General features: G+C 39.3%; 1 protein-coding gene across 6 annotated transcripts in view; it reads left to right on the plus strand.

The window, feature by feature from the left end:
- The window catches only part of TTC39B (tetratricopeptide repeat domain 39B), a 74,822-nt gene that overhangs the window by 18,247 nt on the left and 37,767 nt on the right, over positions 1–18,808 (plus strand). For 2 of the 6 annotated variants that reach the window (XM_027709206.1, XM_027709207.1), the window contains exon 2: positions 6,809–6,843. The exons of 2 other annotated variants lie outside the window; for them this stretch is intronic. In XM_027709206.1, coding sequence (XP_027565007.1) covers positions 6,809–6,843 — 35 coding nt within the window. Of the gene's footprint in view, positions 1–6,808; positions 6,844–16,784; positions 17,050–17,333; positions 17,353–18,808 lie in introns of those variants that run through there. 2 more of the 6 variants (XM_027709208.1, XM_027709210.1) reach the window with 2 other exon arrangements.

Below are 18,808 nucleotides of genomic sequence, written 5' to 3' on the forward strand. Positions count from 1 at the left end.
ATGGGTATCTCCTCATTTGAGATTGATTTACTCTATGATCCCAGTCACTTCCAGGGAGTGTATTCTGATTTGTATTTCACAAATTCTTTATAGCTGAACATTTTGTTAGTCTTCTGTGTGTTTTGAGAATATTGACTAAAAATCGTGTTGAAAGGAAAGAAGCCTTGGAGGAATTCGGTTAGAAAAAATTTAATTATGAAATTCTACTGACAACTACTTTTTCTCGTTTACTCAGATATTTTTTAGTGTAGTGTATATTTTAACAGGTACCTCTTAGTAATTAAATGGGTGTAGCAATTAAAAAATGGCTTGTCAAGTCTGAAGTGTTAGGCTTTTCTTTGAATCATTTTTAATGTAGTCCTGGCTAAAGCTAAAAAGAAATGCAAATTCACATAGTTGCATAACAGAAAAGGAAAAAAGAGTGTATTTACTTCTATTTGTTCAAAATATATGTTTATATTCTGTGCCATTTGGTAATAAAACTGTGGGGTGGACAGCTGATTTAGAGAAACTCTTAGGAAACTGTTTTCCTTCTATATGGAAGGTCTTTTTTCTGTAATCTCTGTTCATATGATAAGCATTGTAGGTCAGTTTCTTCTTATGCCTCCTCTATTCTATTCCATAGTCACATGTTTTTCTGTATTCCATATCAACAAGGGAAAAGACATTTAATCCATACTCCCATATGCAACATATGTACTATTGCTATTTTATCTGAATCTGTGGGCTTTTTGCTAGGGGCAGGATGCCTCAACCCTGATTTTAGAAAGTTGCTTCTGAGCTTGTCAGCGAAGTTTTATTTGAAGTTTCTTAAGTCCTGTGAGATGTATTGCTATACAGAGTGGCAATTTTAGTGTAAACACAGTGAAAGATGTGTTATACCTTCTCTTGGGTTGAGAAATTATAGATCTCTCAATGAAGCCTCTTTCTCTTTTTGTAGAATCCAGTCAGTGACTTCCAAACTAGTATCTGAGTTTCCCACGGGGAGCTGCAGGATCATTATGACCTAGAATTGATTGCTTTTTTGAGAAGGAAAGTGTGGGGCTGAATTACAGAAGACAAATGAGTACAAAAATAATTAGATGTGTCCATATGCAAATAAAGTTTTGACAAAGGCATCTCAAAGTGCATGTGCTTGCTAAATACTTAAATGTTGTCATAGACTACCATGTTTTGCACTATCTTAATATGTGGACTTTCCAAGGAGAGATGTTACTACTTTATGGTTTTTCAAGTCATTTTAAAACTGTTCTCTATTTAGTACTGACAAAATAAAGCTATGACTGGACAGGTAATGTGGTGTAACAGTAGTATTAAATTCTGGGTAGTATTTTTCATGATTATCCTATGTGGTCTCATTTGTCTGTTGAGTTAATATGAGTCTTCTTCATGTTATCTTTATTTTTTTGAGATAACACTTTTGGTAGGGCTTTTTTTTCCCTGCCCAATTAGTAATCTTTTTCGATTTCGCAAAGCTTTCTACACTGTCTCTCACAGGATCCTTCTGGACAAAATGCCCAGCACACAGCTGGATAAACACATCATGCAGTGGGTGAGCAATTGGCTGAGGGGTCGAGCACAGAGGGTAACAGTGAATGGGGTGACATCAGACTGGTGACGTGTCATCAGTGGGGTTCCACTGGGCTCCATCTTAGGCCCTGTGCTCTTCAACATCTTCATAAATGACTTGGATGCAGGACTGGAAGGGGCACTAAGCAAGTTTGCAGATGATACAAAACTGGGAGGAGCTGCTGACTCCCTTGAAGGCAGGGAGGTCCTGCAGAGAGACAAAGGCAAATTAGAGCACTGGGCAATCACCAACGATATGAAGTTCAGCAAAGGAAAGTGCTGGATTCTGCAGCTGGGATGGGGCAACTCTGTATGTAAATAAAGACTGGGGAATGAAATGTTGGAAAGCAGTGCCAGAAAAGGGACCTGGGGGTCCTGGTAGATGGCAAGTTGAATATGAGTCATTAATGTCCTGGCAGCCAGGAGGGCCAACCGTGTCCTGGGGGCATCAGGCAAAGCATTGCCAGCCGGTTGAGGGAGGCGATTGTCCTGCTCTGCTCTGCACTGGGGTGGCCTCCCCTTGAACATTGTGTGCAGTTTTGGGCACCACAATATAGGAAAGATATTAAGCTATTAGAGAGTGTCCAAAGGAGGGCAACAAAGATGGTGAAGGGCCTTGAGGGGAAGCCGTATGAGGAGCAGCTGAGGTCACTTGGTCTGTTGACCCTGGGGGAGACTGAGGGGAGAGACCTCATTGCAGTCACAACTTCCTCGTGAGGGGAAGAGGAGGGGCAGGCACTGATCTCTTCTCTGTGGTGACCAGTGACAGGACCCACAGGGAATGGCCTGAAGTGTCAGGAGAGGTTTAGGTTGGATATTAGGAAAAGGTTCTTCACGCAGAGGGCGCTTGGGCACTGGAACAGGTCCCCCAGGGAAGTGCTCACAGCACCAAGCCTGACAGAGTTCAAGAAGCATTTGGGTGATACTCTCAGGCACATGGTATGACTCTTGGTGATGGTCCTGTGCAGGGCTAAAGGATTGGACTCTATGCTCCTTATGGGTCCCTTCCCACTCTGCAGATTCTGTGATTCAGTATGGACTCCAAATTGTGGCTGGTGTTTCTAGATACTATTGGACTTAGTTTTCTGAATTTGTTGTTATCAGTGGGGAGAATCTAGATGTTAATACCTTACTTGGTAGTCATATGTTGTCATAAATCTGGGTTTTAAAGGAATAGTTTAGATTAGTTTTCCTGCTTCACTTGGAAAAGAGCAGTGTTTAAACAATCAGCAAACTTTATGCAACAATTTAGCAGTCACAGGATATAGTCTGAAATATTTTTAGAGTTAAATGATTTATTATGGGTGTGGAGAAAGTGAGCTCACATTTGATACTAGGATTTCTGTAATAATCAAGGCGAACTGTTGTTTCTACTTTCTACCAGTGCATTAGAACAAAAAGGTAGACACTGATAAAGGTCTTTGTTTTGCATGAGGCTTGAGGATTGAATTGTGGTCTGCTGCGAATGGTTTCTGCTCTCATTGCTACAGTACAGGAACTCTTAACTTTTTCTGCATTAGTACACTGTGCCCATTAATGTCTGTGAGATGGACTTTCTTGGCTTTGCAAAACATCAGTATCTCTAAATTGTGTAAACTTAATTGTTTTCAAGCCTGCTTGAATCTTGATAAGGATGCGTCATAAAGATGTGAAATACTGCAGTTATCAAGCAGAAAAAAAATTATATAATTCAAGAAACGTCATTTTGAGACAGCTTTATTTTGTTAAATCCTGTGTCAATGATTTTCTGAAATCTGTGGAGAAGCCTGAGTCAGTTTTTGTCGTGCCATCTAGTGGCAGGTTTACTTCTATTCCTGTGTTTTAAATTGTTGAACTGATGTGTACTCTGGAAAAGGTGCGGTAAAAATCTGTGGCTTGCAGCATTAGCCATCATTGTACTGAGGCATACAGTTGTTTAAGTATTTCTCTTGGTACTGACTTAAATGTTCATGTATTTCTTTTTATGGGTAGAATGTCTGAAAAAAGGCTTTATTGTCCTTTTTGTGGATTTAACTGCAGTTCATATTTCCTGAAGTTTTCTGCTGTATGTGGGTGGCCGTTATAACATGGACATACTGAAGCAGGACCTTTGGGACTTGCTGCAGGACAAACCTGGGTTAGGTGAAGGAAATAAATGAAGAACTGCATCAGCCTCAGTCTCTCCAGCCATGTGGATAATGGAAGTGGTGTTCCTGTGATAACTGTGCTGAAGTCTGTAGGTCACATATACAGCTGATGTAGTTGCACACAACTTCAGTCTCGAGGGAAGCAGCCCATCATTGGTGCTAAGTAAAACTGTTTTGGAGTTCAGTAGTCTTCTTTGCTGTAGACTAAAATAAGCAAGCACCTCTGGAGACTGGTTGTGACATTTCAGTTGTGTCAGCTGGAAGCTGAACTGTTGGAATGAGCACTTGAAAATGAGAGCTTTACTAGTCTTCAACTGAATGTGAAAGTGTCCATCGTTTTGGGCTGCTTCTGTACTCTGAGGAATAGATAAACTTTATCAATCACTTGATTTTATTTTTTATATTGGCATGTATTATGTGCATACCTATATACATTTGTATACTAAATATAGTTTAAGGTCTTTAAGATGCTGTGTATGTTATGTAACACTTCACTAAATTTTTTTTGTCAAACAGTTTTAATTTACAGGTAGATTTTAACAGACTACTGGAAACAAGTGATTATGTTCTGAGTACTGTTCAAACCTTTTCTATCTTGGTAGGAATATGATGAATCCTAGAACTTAATCTGGGAGGAGCTGTTCTAGGTACTTCAGTTGCAGTCTTTTTTTCTTTACACTTTAGAATGGCATAACTTTTGTTGTAATGGGCATGGATTGGAGTAGAAAATGGCTATACTTCTCTTCTGGTGCTTCCAGCATTTTTCTATGTATTCCCTCTATTCTATAGGGAATCTCAGAGTCTGTAGAGACAACTGCAGACTTGTCTGAGTCAGGAGAAATAGGACCAAGACATCAAGTGGAATGCTTTCTAATACCTATTTTACATGCAGTGGGAATGGGAATGCATGGGAAACTTCAGAAAAAGACTATGGATTGGATTTTTTGTTTGGTGTTTTTTGGTTGGTTGGTGGTTTTTTTGTTTAGCATAGAAGTCACCTTCAGTGATGTCTTTAGCTCCCTTGAGGAATCTCGTGAGAGACTGTGACTATTCCCTATGCCTTGGTATGTGAGGAAAAATACCAAGGCTGTACTTCATTATGCTAAAATGTTTAGACGTGAATTTGACCAGTGTGAATAACAGGGATCAAAATTCAGAGGAAGCCAGGCAGAGGAGGTACTTGTTTAGACAGAATGCAAATTCTCACTCCATTTCTTCTTGTATGTAGGTGCTGCTCATGTACAAAGGTTGGAAAGAGCCTGCAAGGGTTCATGTCACAGATATTTTTGCATTTTTCTGTAAATTTCTGCTTGTTACTGTTCTTTATTAAGTACCTGACAGTTAAAAGTACCTTGACTTTTGCTTGTCAAGTTTGTTGTCCTAGGAGAAATGGAAGTGTGCTCAAAAACCTCTAAGTGTTTTTTATTTGTTCATTTTGCTGAATTTCTCCTCTTGTCTACAAGTGACTAGAGGAGGCATCCAGTCTTCAGAGAAGGACTTTATTAGAACACTGGTAACGTCTCAGTGTCTGGGGTGAGATAGGGGTAAGGATTTCTGTTCAGGGTGTTCCTTTTGGGTTTGTTCAGCTTTTTGAAACTCAGTTCAGTTCTCCTCAGATCAGGAGGATCATTTCATTGGCTGCTGCCAAGTTCTCCCTTTACTTGGCAGTGGTGGGGCCACACCTGAAATACTGTGTTCTAGTATAGGCCTCTCATTCCAAGAAAGACATTGAGGTGCTGGAGCACGTCCAAAGAAGGGCAATAAAACTGGTGAAGGGTCTGAAGGACAAATCCTGTGAGGAGGACTGAGGGAGCTGGCATTGGTTAGCCTGGAGAAAAGAAGGCTCCGGAGAGACCTTCTGGCTCTCTACAAATAACTGAAAAGAGGTTGTAGTGAGGTGGGGGTCAGTCTCTTCTAGGTATCTTCCTGGCATATGTTAAAAATCTGTTCCATCATGGTTACAGTTTTTCTTACAGAAAGACCGGAAAACACAGTTAAAAGTAGGAAATAGTTTCTGTTTGAAGAGTGGCTGAATAAGGTAGAAGTCTTTGACTTGGAAAAGAGATGAGTTGAATGATATTACAAAGGCCTTCAAAATTATAAGTGTCAAGGAAAGAGCAAGTATGAATTGATTCTTCACTGCTTTTGAATATACAATTCTAGGGATTTTTGAGCAAAGGCATTAAGAACCAGGTTCAAGGAGAAATAATTTTGTGCAATTATTTTGCACAAAATGGATGGCAGACTTGTGAAATTCCTTACTAATGTTATGAACTCATGAATTAAAGGGAGTCTACATGGGATTGAGGAAACTGAACTGGTACTTGGAACAGAGATCTACTGAATCACCAGATGCCAAACTGTGTGTCTGGAGTTCTCAGAGTCTCCAAAGGCTGAAAAGTGTGGAGTGGAGAAGGGTGTGTGAAGGAGGACTGTCTGCTCATTTGTCTTTGCTACACATTTCTACAGACCAATTTTGGAAACTGGATACAGAAATGGATGACCTGTAAGCTGAGCCATTCTGCTCATTTTTACATTTGTGTATCTTCCTTTATTTTAATTTGAAATTTGAACTTAGGTTGAAAGAGCTTTGAATCTAGGTGGAAAGAAACATCTTCTAGATGTCTGGACCAAGCTGTTCACATAACTGCCATTAATGTGTGAGCTGGCTGTATATGCACACTAGCTGTATTGCATCCTGGAGCTAGTATATATACTCTGGTGAACTTGCTTATCAGTTACATGTATAGAACACTTTTTGTTTCATGTGTAGATATACTGTTCAACTAGTGCATCCTGAATACAACAGATGTGCTGCATAAACTCCTTAGGCATAAATTTGTATTGCTTTCCGTGATGTATATGGTGGAAGTTTCAGAGTCTGAAAAGGAAAATGTCTTTGGTTTAATTTAACTGATGGTAGTCTGAGGTAGTAGGCCCATAGGAAATCTATTTGTGTAATGATTTGCACTGAAAGCTTAACAGTCAGTGGATTGTGAATATTCTGATTATTGCTGTATGTTACAGAATTAAGTGCTGTCTGGTAATGTTAACTTTCTGCTGTGTTACAAAACGTGCACATTAGATTGAACTTTTCTTTTTTTCTTCTGCAGGAAAACTTTGAAGATGCCTTTGAAAACATCCCTGTGTAAGTAGAATTTTTGTAAATGTGTGTTTATTAAAACTATTTATACATATGGAATACTGCAAGCACACCATTCCAGGGAAATATCATTTTATATGCACTGACTACATTCACATTTTTCAGAACAGTTAAGGTCCCCAACACTCGGGAAACAGAAGTGTAATTAGGTTGAAGTATTTGTCAACAAATGTGAAAGTTGTACAGAATTAAAAATAGGAAATTTAGTAACTCTAGTTACATACTGATAGCTCCAGACATTTTTGCGTATTGAAGAAATAGTTGCTTAACATGATGGAAGAACTGTGGATCACACATTGTGCAAGACCATCCAAGGAAGATTTTCAAATGGAAATTGCCATACCTCATGATGTCCTGCTGCACAGATGTTTTTCCCTAATGAAGTGAGATACAGTCACTTCTGTGGCATTAAATTTCATGCTGAAGCAACACCTTACTTACAGTGTGATGAAAAGACATGATGCTGTTCGTAAATGGTTTTAGTTTTTCTCTAGGATTTTTCTGCATTTTTGTGCCATGGAGCACATGAGAAGGGGACTTCGAGTGGTATCCTCGGATTTCTAAAACACTACTCAGCAGTAGCTTTGGACTTAATTGCTAAAACTTCCATGGTCCTGGCAAATTATATTCTACAGATTTGCCCGACATTCTGTTTGTATCTTACCTACAGTAGTAAGGTCTGCTCTCTATGTAACACTGAGAAAAGTTAAATTGTTTCCTGACACTCAGAAGGAAATAAGAGTCTGATGTGTTCGTGTTGAGAACTCTTCATGTTAATGATTGCTTTTGCTTCCTTTGACTGCCTAGCAGTTGCTGTATGATCAGGTAACTTCTCTCTCTGGCCCTTGTTTCCCTTGGGAGAGGGAAGAGGATGACTTTCAAATACTTATTTTATGAGAATATTTATCCAAAACTCATTCTTTCTATGAGATAGTTGTTAAATTGTTTTTATTGATGTCTGAGCTGGGCATGGTTGTTTATTATTGGCATGCAGAGCTTTGATTTATTCTTCCTGAGTGTGTCTCCTATGTTCATAGCTCTCATACAGAGACACTTTTTATAGTGCTGTAGAAGTTAGGCTGATGTTAGTTTATTCTTACTGGTCTTGGTTCCATCTGTAATAACTATTATTTAGAAGAGTCAATGCAGGATGATGAAGAGAATATTAATGGGACAGAAATTGTGTTATTACTTAGGGTCACTAGTTGAACATAGTGAATGTGTATATTTCATAGATGGCCAGGATTCTTCAGTAGATTAGACCCCCTCAAATTCTTTAGAAGGTACAGCTGTTTAAAAAAATATGCCTAAGGAACTGAAAAAAACCTTGGGATGTTTCATGGAAGTCTTCAATCTTATCTTCCTTGAAACACTTTGATTGTAGTTTTCAAATTATGCTGGTAAATTTTCTGAAGGGAAGCCTCTCCTAAATCTAATGCCCCACTGGTTATTCTTGACCTTTCTCTATCTAGAATTAATGGTAGTTTTTTCTATTAAGAATACAGTAGTAAAAATTTGGGAACATGACTACTTTGAAACAATGAATGGCCAGAGGTTTACCCTTCTAGGAAGCTGTATCTAATTTTTTGATTTTGCTGTTGATAACATTCACTTCAATATTTTTCTGTGTGTCAGTATTTCAGTCTCTTTTATTTTGGATAGGAAAGTGGCATTATTACAGCTCTGTGATGATATACCTGGCATTGGTTTGAGTGGTTTATTGCAGTTTGTTATACCTAATTGAATATAACTAAAATGTATCTTTTTTATAGGGACTTGTGTCTACAAAGACTGATGTTTGCTTATAAGATCAGTTCTGGTTCAAATTCTGTCAGATCATCTTCTTAGTTTAGAGAATTGGGAAAGAATGTGTGACAACCAGATCTTTATAGGTCTGTATTTGATACAGCACTCTGCAATTCTTCATGTAAAATATGTAGGGAATAATACTGCTCTGTATTTTGCAACAATAAATGCTAGCAAATGGTTTTACTAATCTAAGTTGGCTCTCACTGGCTTTATTCCTTAAATATTGCTTACCTATAGATTCCGGGTTGTGCAGGTTAACTGTTAAAAGGGCAGTGAGTGATTTTTCTGTCTGGATTCCTTTGTGATGTTCTTCTGGTAAACTTCAAAGCAGGTTTTGTAATGAGCCCAAAATATTTGTTTTGTAGAAATGTGAAGGAACCTTTAAATAGAGTTCTTACTTTACATGAATTTTTTTTGTTCACTGGTGCTAAAGCCAAAGAAAGGCTATTGCATTAGGTCAGTTTGCCATTTTACTTAAAGCAAACACTAACATTTAATTTCATATCTTCTCTGCCAATAAGACTAACTAAGTTTTCAGTTTTCTAAGTATTGGCTTGATAATATTGGCTTAATATAGTATCTTCAACCTTCCAAAGAGAATAGGTGGCATATATGTGAAATTAAATTCACCATTACCTGGTTGCATTAACTCAGAAATAGTTTCAGATTGGTGTATTCTGTTGTAAAAGGAACAAAGGAACTGGAGTCAAACTGTTCTTTCTGTTGTGGAAATTCAAGCCTCTACCAAGAAGTTGGTAAGCTGCTTTTTTCCAGATATTTCACCATATTTCCACTGGAGTGTCTGGTTATTTTTAAGTTTTGGGCAAATGTGTTTCACAAGGTTACCTAATGCCTATCAAGCATCTATAGGTTCAAAAACATATATGGATGGAACAGATTTATTTGTGATTTATTCTTCTATTTAATTCTTGCTAAAAATGCCTCATCAGTACGTGAATCTTACTGTGGAAAAACTATGAACTGTAATTTTAATCTTACTGAATAAGATAATTCTCAGCTTCTATGCAGAAACATATTGAAAAAATGCTACTTTACTTTTTCCTTGAATTATTCAGAAAATCTCTTTTTAGAATGCAGATATTCCTGTTTTCTGTTGCCAGAGTATAATTTTGTAAATTGTCTTGTCTTTGGTTTTACAAGTAGATTAAAAGTGGTTTGAGTTCCTGACAGTTTTTAACCATCACTGTATTATGTATGTACTGACCTTGCCACTGCTGTTTTGATTTCTGTATGTATTTTATCCTCTGAAGGTCTCAATTTGTTTTGAACTTGTATGAAATGTTAATTCTGTTGAGATTTCTTCCCATCTTATTTTACTACTGTTCCTTAAAATGTCATCTGTATGTGTCAGGAATAAGTAGCCATCAAGTAGTTGTGCTTTTCCATGCAATCTTCCTTAGGTTGCCTTGCAGTCTTTCTCTTTGAGGTAAAGACAAGATGGTGGTTTTATTTACTACCCAAATATCAGAGGCTTATGCAAATGAATAGCAGCATTTAGAGTAACTCTATTATGGTAGCTGCATGGATATATTTATAGAAGATGCTTTGTAGTTGTCTTTGGGAAGAAACACAGTAGTCTGCCTGACTGTTGCAAGCTGTTCATATGCAGAGGAAGTCTTCATGTTGTCCTACTTATATAAAGATTTCTGACACCAGACCCTCAGTTACAGCATTAGGTGAAAGATAGTGAGATCTCATTTAAACACATTTAAAACATGAAATGCTGAAAAAGTAGAAGCTAACATTCTGTAGAAAAGCAGACAGATGATTTTTGATCAATTATAGTACTCAGGATTTTCTGTCTTTATCGATTTCAGCAAAAAGAGAAATGCTTCATTGATTCTCTTTTGCATTTTCTTTGCCTACCCAAAGCTGGATACCGTTAATCCTTGATCCTACCAAAGCAGCTCTGTGTGGTATTACTGGGGTGACAGATTAAGGGCCAGAAGTGTGTAAGGAAGTTAGAGCAGGTTATCCTTATCATCTCAGAAGTGTAGTTAAGATTCCCGTTACACCTGCACATGTGAGTATTTTGCTACTGAATGAAATTGAAAAGCTGAGGAAATGCTCTAAGTTCAAATTTACACAGAATCACAGAATCTGCAGAGTGGGAAGGGACCCATAAGGAGCATAGAGTCCAATCCTTTAGCCCTGCACAGGACCATCACCAAGAGTCATACCATGTGCCTGAGAGTATCACCCAAATGCTTCTTGAACTCTGTCAGGCTTGGTGCTGTGAGCACTTCCCTGGGGGACCTGTTCCAGTGCCCAAGCGCCCTCTGCGTGAAGAACCTTTTCCTAATATCCAACCTAAACCTCTCCTGACACAACTTCAGGCCATTCCCTGTGGGTCCTGTCACTGGTCACCACAGAGAAGAGATCAGTGCTTGCCCCTGCTCCTCATACGGCTTCCCCTCAAGGCCCTTCACCATCTTTGTTGCCCTCCTTTGGACACTCTCTAATAGCTTAATATCTTTCCTATATTGTGGTGCCCAAAACTGCACACAATATCCCAGCTGAGGCCACCCCAGTGCAGAGCAGAGCAGGACAATCGCCTCCCTCAACCGGCTGGCAATGCTTTGCCTGATGCCCCCTCAAGACATGTGTAAGACCCCAAGTTCAAGCTATGAGCTCATTGAAGGGGTTTTACTTTAAAGAATATACAAGGCTCCAAAAATTTGCCTGCCAAATTTATTAAAAGGGCCTTCAGTTCTTTAATAACTTGAGAGAGCACACAGGAGAACACACTGCACACCTTTGTCAGGAGGTCAAATAACACACTTTTACTGGCAAAGTTTAGATAATAAGGGAACTTGGCAAAAGCTTAAAGAGCAACATTCAAGCAATATAAAGCATTTCACAGTGTCCCTCAGGGATCAGTGTCGGGCCTAGTTCTGTTTAATATCTTTATTGATGATCTGGATGGGGGGATCGTGTACCCTTAGCAAGTTTGCAGATGACACCAAGCTGGGGGGTACTGTTGATCTGCTGGAGGGTAGGAGGGCACTGCAGAGGGACCTGGACAGGCTGGAGAGATGGGCCAAATTCAACAGTATGAGATTCAACAAGGCCAAGTGCTAGGTCCTGCACTTTGGCCACACCCCAGCACTACAGGATGGGGAAAGAGTGGCTGCATAGCAGCCAGGCAGAAAGGGACCTGGGGGGGGTACTGACTGACAGCAGCTGAACATGAGTCAGCAGTGTGCCCATGTGGCCAAGAAGTCCACTGGCACTGTGGCTTGTGTCAGAAATAGTGTGGCCAGCAGGACCAGGGAAGTGATTCTTCCCCTGTCCTTGGCACTTGTTAGGTTGGACCTCGAGGCCTGCGTCCACTTCTGAGCCCCTTTAGATTAGGAAGGACATTGAGGTGCTGGAGTGTGTCTGAAGAAGAGCATTGAGGCTGGTGAAGAGTCTGGAGCACAAGTCCTGTGAGGAGCAGCTGAGGGAGCTGGAGTTGTTTAGCCTGGAGAAGAGGAGGCTCAGGGGAGATGTTCTCTACAGCTCCCTGACAGCCAGGTGGGGGTCAGTCTCTTCTCCCAGGCAACCAGCAATAGGACAAGAGGGCACAGTCTTAAGCTGCACCAGGGGAGGTTTAGGTTGGACATTAGGAAGAAGTTTTTCACAGAACGAGTGATTGGACATTGTAATGGGCTGCCCAAGGAGGTGGTGGAGTCACCGTCCCTGGAGGTATCTAAGGAAATACTGGATGTGGCACTCTGTGTCATGGTCTAGTTGACATGGTGATGTTGGGTCAAAGGTTGGACTTGATGATCTCAGAGGTGTTTTCCAACTTAGTTGATTCTGTTATTCTGTGAAAAGCATTGACTTAGCATACACTAACCCAATTTAGCAAAATTCAACCCATCCAGCTTTAAGTTACCCAAATCTCAAGAAAGGAAATTAGGAGTAGAAGAGGAAGTAAAGAAAGAGAGAGAAAAAGAGAGAATTATAGCGTGTCCAGATGGTAGGGTCATGACCACATGATGGCCTCGTAGTGCTGGTTTTATCTCCTCTGGCCCCCTGTGGCCATCCCCCTGCTGGTGGGATATCCAGTGTGCCATCCCATATGGGCCTGGGCTGGGGCTCTGGGATATGGTGTGGGACACTGCTCATGATGTGCCATGGGCTGACGGCTGCTCCGGTGCTGCCCAAGGAGGCTCCAAGGGGCTGGGGTGTGGAGCAGGTCAGCACTTCACCTTCGTGAAATTAAATCTTCCCCCTTCCCCCCACCACTTGAGTTGGTCAGAGACAATAATTAATATAATAATCCAGTGTCTCACAATACAGTTGGCCCTCCTGGCTGCCAAGGCACTAATGACTCATATTCAACTTACCATTGACCAGGTCCCTTTCCATGACACTGCCTTCCAGCATCTCATTCCCCAGTCTGTCCATCTGGGGTTGCCCCATCCCAAGTGCAGAATCTGGCAGTTTCCTTGTTGAACTTCATCTGGTTGGTGATTGCCCAGTGCTCTAATTTGTCAAGGTCTCTCTGCGGGGCCTCCCTGCCTCTGAGAGAGTCAAGAGCTCCTCCTAATTTTGTGTCATCTTCAAACTTGCTTAATGTACCCTCCAGTCCTGCGTCCAAGTCATTTATGAAGATAGTGAAAAGCACAGGGCCCAAGATGGAGCCCTGTGGAACCCCACTAGTGACAGGTCACCAGTCTGATGTCACCCCGTTCACTATTACGTGCTCAGGCCTGTGAGCCAATTGCTCACCCACTGCATGATGTGTTTATCCAGCTGTGTGCTGGACATTTTGTCCAGAAGGATCCTGTGAGAGACAGTGTAGAAAGCTTTCATAAAATCTGAAAAGATTACATCAACTGGCTTCCCTTGATCTACTAGGTGGTTTGCCTTGTCATAAAAGGAAATCAGGTTTGATAAGCAGGACTTTCCCTTCGGAAGCCGTGCTTGGCTCTGATCAGCGGCAGTGCTGTCTTTCAGGTACTTTTCAATACCTCACAGAATAATCTTCTCCATAACTTAATTATAGTTTCTAGGGTCCTCCTCCTTGGTGTTCTTGAAAATCAGGGCAATGTTCACCAGCTTCCAATCAATTGGGACCTCTCCGGATTCCCAAGATGGCTCAAAAATCATCAAGAGAAGTTTTGTGATGACACCAGTTAGCTCTTTGAGGATTCTTGGATGAATCCCATCAGGCCCCACAGATTTCTAGGGATCCAGCTGGAGCAGCAGGTGCCACACAATTTCAGGGTCAACTGGGAGTTGATTGTTCTCGCAGTCATGGTCCTCCAGCTCAGGACACTGAGATCCCCTTGGTCCATCATCCATGTTGAAAAGCAAGGCAAAGAAATCATTGAACACCTCTGCCTTGTCTCTGTCCCTGTTTGTGAGATGACCATCCTCATCCTGTAACGGGCCAGTGATACTTCTATACTGCTTATTGCCATTAATATATTTAAAAAACCTCTTTTTATTGCTCCCAGATTTTTGGCCAACTGCAACCCCAGTTCAGGGAGCCAAAAACTTATAGGAACAGTTCTTGCCTTCTTAAATTTAAACTCGGATTCTGAAATTGTCTTAAGATGGTGAGAAGCAGCAGTGATGATTTAAATGATCAGATTTTATTTTCTCATGTTTGACTTTCAAGGTCAATGGAAAAAATGTCCAGTAAAGGTAATTTTTGTATCTAGCAGGTAATATTTTCTTAGCTACATAAATATAAAAATATGACACAGTAGCTACTTAATATTGTCAATCTCAAGATTTGGAACTGCAGTAACGATACAGTATCCTTATTTCCCTAATCTTTTTCTACCCCAAACAGTTCTAGGATTATAAACTTTTTAAGTTTAAAGGATTTTAATTGGACAGTAATTATGCCATTCCTAACACTTCTGTTTTTGTTGCAACCACACCTTTTGCCTGTGGTTTAAGATTTCTCTGTGTTTGTATTTGAGTAGAAGACTTCAGGCCACATTGTGTTAATTTTTGTATTGGTATCTTCTGTTGACTTTGAAATGTGCAATTCTACCTGTGTCCATAGCTCATAGAAAGCAAGAACGGAAAAAACAGGAGAGGAGGTAGAGGAAAAAATGAAAGCCAAACAAACCAACTCAGGGACATTTAACAGAGAACTGCCCAAAACTCTGCATCCCTTCCACACCCTGCTACTCCTGCGAACCTTTACTCAAAGGCTGGTGCAGAGAAAGATACCACAACCTGTTTTTTCTGTTAACCCCTGTTCACCAAAAGAAATGTGTCTTAATTGAGTCTAAATATTTGTTTTACTGCCCTGTGGCTTGCTCTTTCATTACAAATAAATTAACAATATGGCATTAAACTCACATAATATGCTTTAAGTAAGAAAATGGAAAGATGAGCTTTAATTCATTGATGAAGAAAAACAATAAATTGCTGGCTATGACTTGTTCACATGTTGAAAAGTAGGATTGTTTTTAGGAAAAAAGGATTGAAAACCAGATTTGCCTCATTCTTTATTTTAAACTATTAAGCAAACAAAACTTCTCTGGTCTTTACTGATGTGATGTTTTGTTGGTTTGGTTGTGTCATGTCCCCCCTGCCTTCCCTTCTCCCCCACAATAATTAAAAGCTGTCTCAGAGCATTTGGGGAAACAATCAGATTGGAAGGTGTCTAGAGTGGGTACTGGTTCATTTTTTTTTTTTTAAGACAATCCAGGAAAAATCTAAGCATTGGTTGATATTTGCAGACAGAAAGCTTGCTTTTTTTCAGTTTTGTGGAAATGTGCTCCTGACTCACTCAGCTTTTTCTGGAAGATACTTTCTGAGCCATCAAGTGTGGACTGTCTGCAACTTATGCTGTGTTAAAAACAGCACACTCTATGTTTCGGAGGGGAAGTGGGTCGATTTTTATGTGACTGGTCAACCTTGATTTAGACTCCTCTGCCTTTCATGTACCATCAAGATAACAGAAATTCTGGCACTTTGACTTTCCCTACCCCTAATATTAATTGATAATACACATAAGCACTGCTCCCAAGTCATGTGGTGGAGAACTTGGATATCTCTGAACTCCTTCGTCTTGAACAGTACTGAGCACAGTTTTATGGAGAAGGTAGAAATGCCCTGATTTTCAAGGTGCTGCTGTCCATAAATTCCAGATGCTGCCCATCTCATCTCTTTGAAAGATTTACAAGGTTTACAAAAACTTTTTTACCTGATCATAGGTTTCCTTAGGTGTTTTAGGAAATACTATACAACCCTTTCCCAGTATGTTACAAGTAAGAATGTTTTTCAAAAGTAAGTTGTTTAAATAGGTTGAAGTATTATTACTACTACTACTTAGCACACATCTGAAATAAGTAAATGCAAACCTGTTGTTTCCTGCATTGTGCTTTAAAGGATTTCTTTGAGACATTTTTTGAGTAAATCTCAGTTCATAACAGTAAACATAGCTAGAAATAGGTATTGTTACTCCAGGTGGTACGGCTTCAAAGGATACTGTTTGAAGGTGGAGGACATAGTTTAATTTTCTGCTGCTTAGCTCCCATGTGCTGAGCTTTCATAATACCTTGTCTAGAGAGATCAGACCAAGAGGATGAAACTATCTCTGTTGTAGCTGTTTTGCATCTCACTCCTACTTTTTCCTTTTGCTGCTGATATTTGTGAAGAGAACTGTTTATTAGCTGCCTCTCTGTGCTGGTGATTTGTTTTGGTCTTGGAACTCTAGCTAAAAATTTGGGTTTCTTGGGAAAAAATGTCAAAGGGTTAATTAAAAAAAAAGTGTTGATATGTTTGAGTACTGTCAAATGATGAAAATCAAACATGAGCTAGTTATTTTTTAATGTGCTGCTGGCTATCAACTCTCATATATTTGGTCCAGTTTTACTGCAGTTGCATTAGTATACTTCTCCTTTTCTGTGTGACTTTAATTGTGGCTTTTTTTTTTTTTATATTCAGGAAGTACTAAGGTAACTCTGTTTTTGTCTTCAAATATAAATCACTTTGTGTTCAAGTCTCCATTTTCTTCTTGCAGTTAGGAGTGATGGATTAGAATTAGGCTGCAGCACAGATTGGGAGAATCTCCCAGCATCCTCTTCCCGCAGAGGCATCAGCTTCCAGCATTGACTGTAGCTGCTGCCACTCACTGACATTTCTTTTGAATTCGGCTATGGAGAGCGCCTGTGTTCCCAGCTGCTAGCATGTGAACTTTTATTGTTTTTGCTCAATAATTCATTAAAGAAACCTCATGGATATTGAGAAATAAAACAATCAATTTCTCTTTATTGCTTTTCTTCGTTTTTTTTTTTTTTTCTCTCTCTGTGTGCATGGTGGAAAAAGACAGAGTGAGAGAAGCAGCACTTATTTTTGCACAGAGACTGTATTTACCTACCTGAAGTTAACTGAATTAATCCTGTAAGTATATTACATCTGCCTAATAGTCCCTAAAATCATAAATGTGGTAGTAAGATTTATGGGATTTTATCTGTGAAAATTTACTTTGGCAGGTATGTCAAACTACAACATTTTCTTTTCAGTTGGATTTCCTTGAAGATAAAGGAAAACCAGTAAAGGAAAACCAATCACAATAGGATTAGGAAGTAATTGTTTCTCTTCCACCCTTTCCAGTGGTGAACAATGCTTTTAGAGAGCAGAAGCTTCTCTGCTGATATCAGTGCTTAATCAGCTCAGATGCTGTAGGTTGTAGAACACCACAAGGTGTGTATTTTGGGATGCTATTCTTTAAAATGTGGTAATTTAAAGACAGTATCAGACTTAGAGTTATTTTCTCTATTTATAGACTGTCGTCTGCTCTTGGTAGCTGTGCTGATTTAACCATTTGAGGTTATATAATTATTTTACTTAAACATTTATTTCGTAGAACACAGTGCTGTGCTTTGTAAGTACTAAATGTTAAGTATAATACAGCGTCCTTTTAGAGACTTTAGTAATTTCAGAATGTCTCCAGCATGAGCTGTACGGTCACTATGTAATAAATTCCAGTAAATTAGTTTGAAGTTTAGAAAGAGTGTCTTGCTAGGATCACACTGTCCAAATTGTCTCTTTGGATCTGAGCCGGTCTTTGTGTGACGCAGTGTTAGTCCCATAAACATCTGGCCTGATCTGGTGTCCTACTTGCAGCATGATTTATTTTTTCTTTTTTTTCCGTGGGAGCATAAGTGAAATTTCTATTCGATTCATGTAAAACTGCCAGTAAGCTTTCATTATTATTTGTACATGCTAGCTCTTCAAAGAGGATCTTTCTCAATCTATTTTCTTGTCAGCATTTCTTATTTAGACCTCCTCTCCAGGGAAAATGTTGAACAGATCAAAGTTATATTTTTTTTTTATGGTGAACATCTATTTTTCTGTATCTACATGCTGTATATTAAGCTTTGGCAGTGTTCCTCTCTGCCATATTCAGGTGATCATTTTTGTACCCAGTATTGCATATATTGATCTCAGCTGGATTATTTGATATAAACTATTAGTCTGATAAAGAATATTTAAACATAGTAAGTTCTCAGTTTACCTGCAAAGATCTTGTGTTAAAACTTACATCTAAAAATACTGTTGAACCACTGAGTTCTATCAATAAATCTGATAATCTTTTATACTGCTGTGTCTTTCCATTAGTGTTGAACAGAATAGTGAAAAGCAGATTTTTCTCCTACCTGCAAATCAACATTGATAATTCTTTGATTTTTTTTTTCCCCTGCCCACTCTGTCAAACTGGGGTCAGTTCTAAATACCTGTGATCTGATTGTTTTGCTGACAGTTTTTAGGCTTTCATGTATTTTTGCAGTGCTGTGTCAAATTCATGCTGGAGTAGCTTGATATGCTTGAATAGGATTATTTTATAATCACTTTAGTGATCAGATTAAGTGTATGTGTATATTCAGGTAGGTGAATAGTAACCCAGGTAGTTCTCATATCTCACAATATCGCTGAGTCCTTATGGAAAATTTGAGTCTCCCTTTCTGTTCACATGAAGTGCAATTCACTGTTGAACTTAAGAACTTGGTGTCTGATAAAGCTGCCAGTGTTTCTTTTCCCTTCAGACAATAAAATCACCCAACTTGCAATAAATTGATTGTTAGCTTACTGAATCTGGTTAATGATCAATCCAAAACTGAAACATTTGGAAATTCTCATGTCTCTTTTATTTAAAAAT

Source organism: Neopelma chrysocephalum, unplaced genomic scaffold (genome assembly GCF_003984885.1).
Source record: "Neopelma chrysocephalum unplaced genomic scaffold, ASM398488v2 Primary Assembly neopelma1_96710, whole genome shotgun sequence".
Lineage (NCBI taxonomy): Eukaryota > Metazoa > Chordata > Aves > Passeriformes > Pipridae > Neopelma > Neopelma chrysocephalum.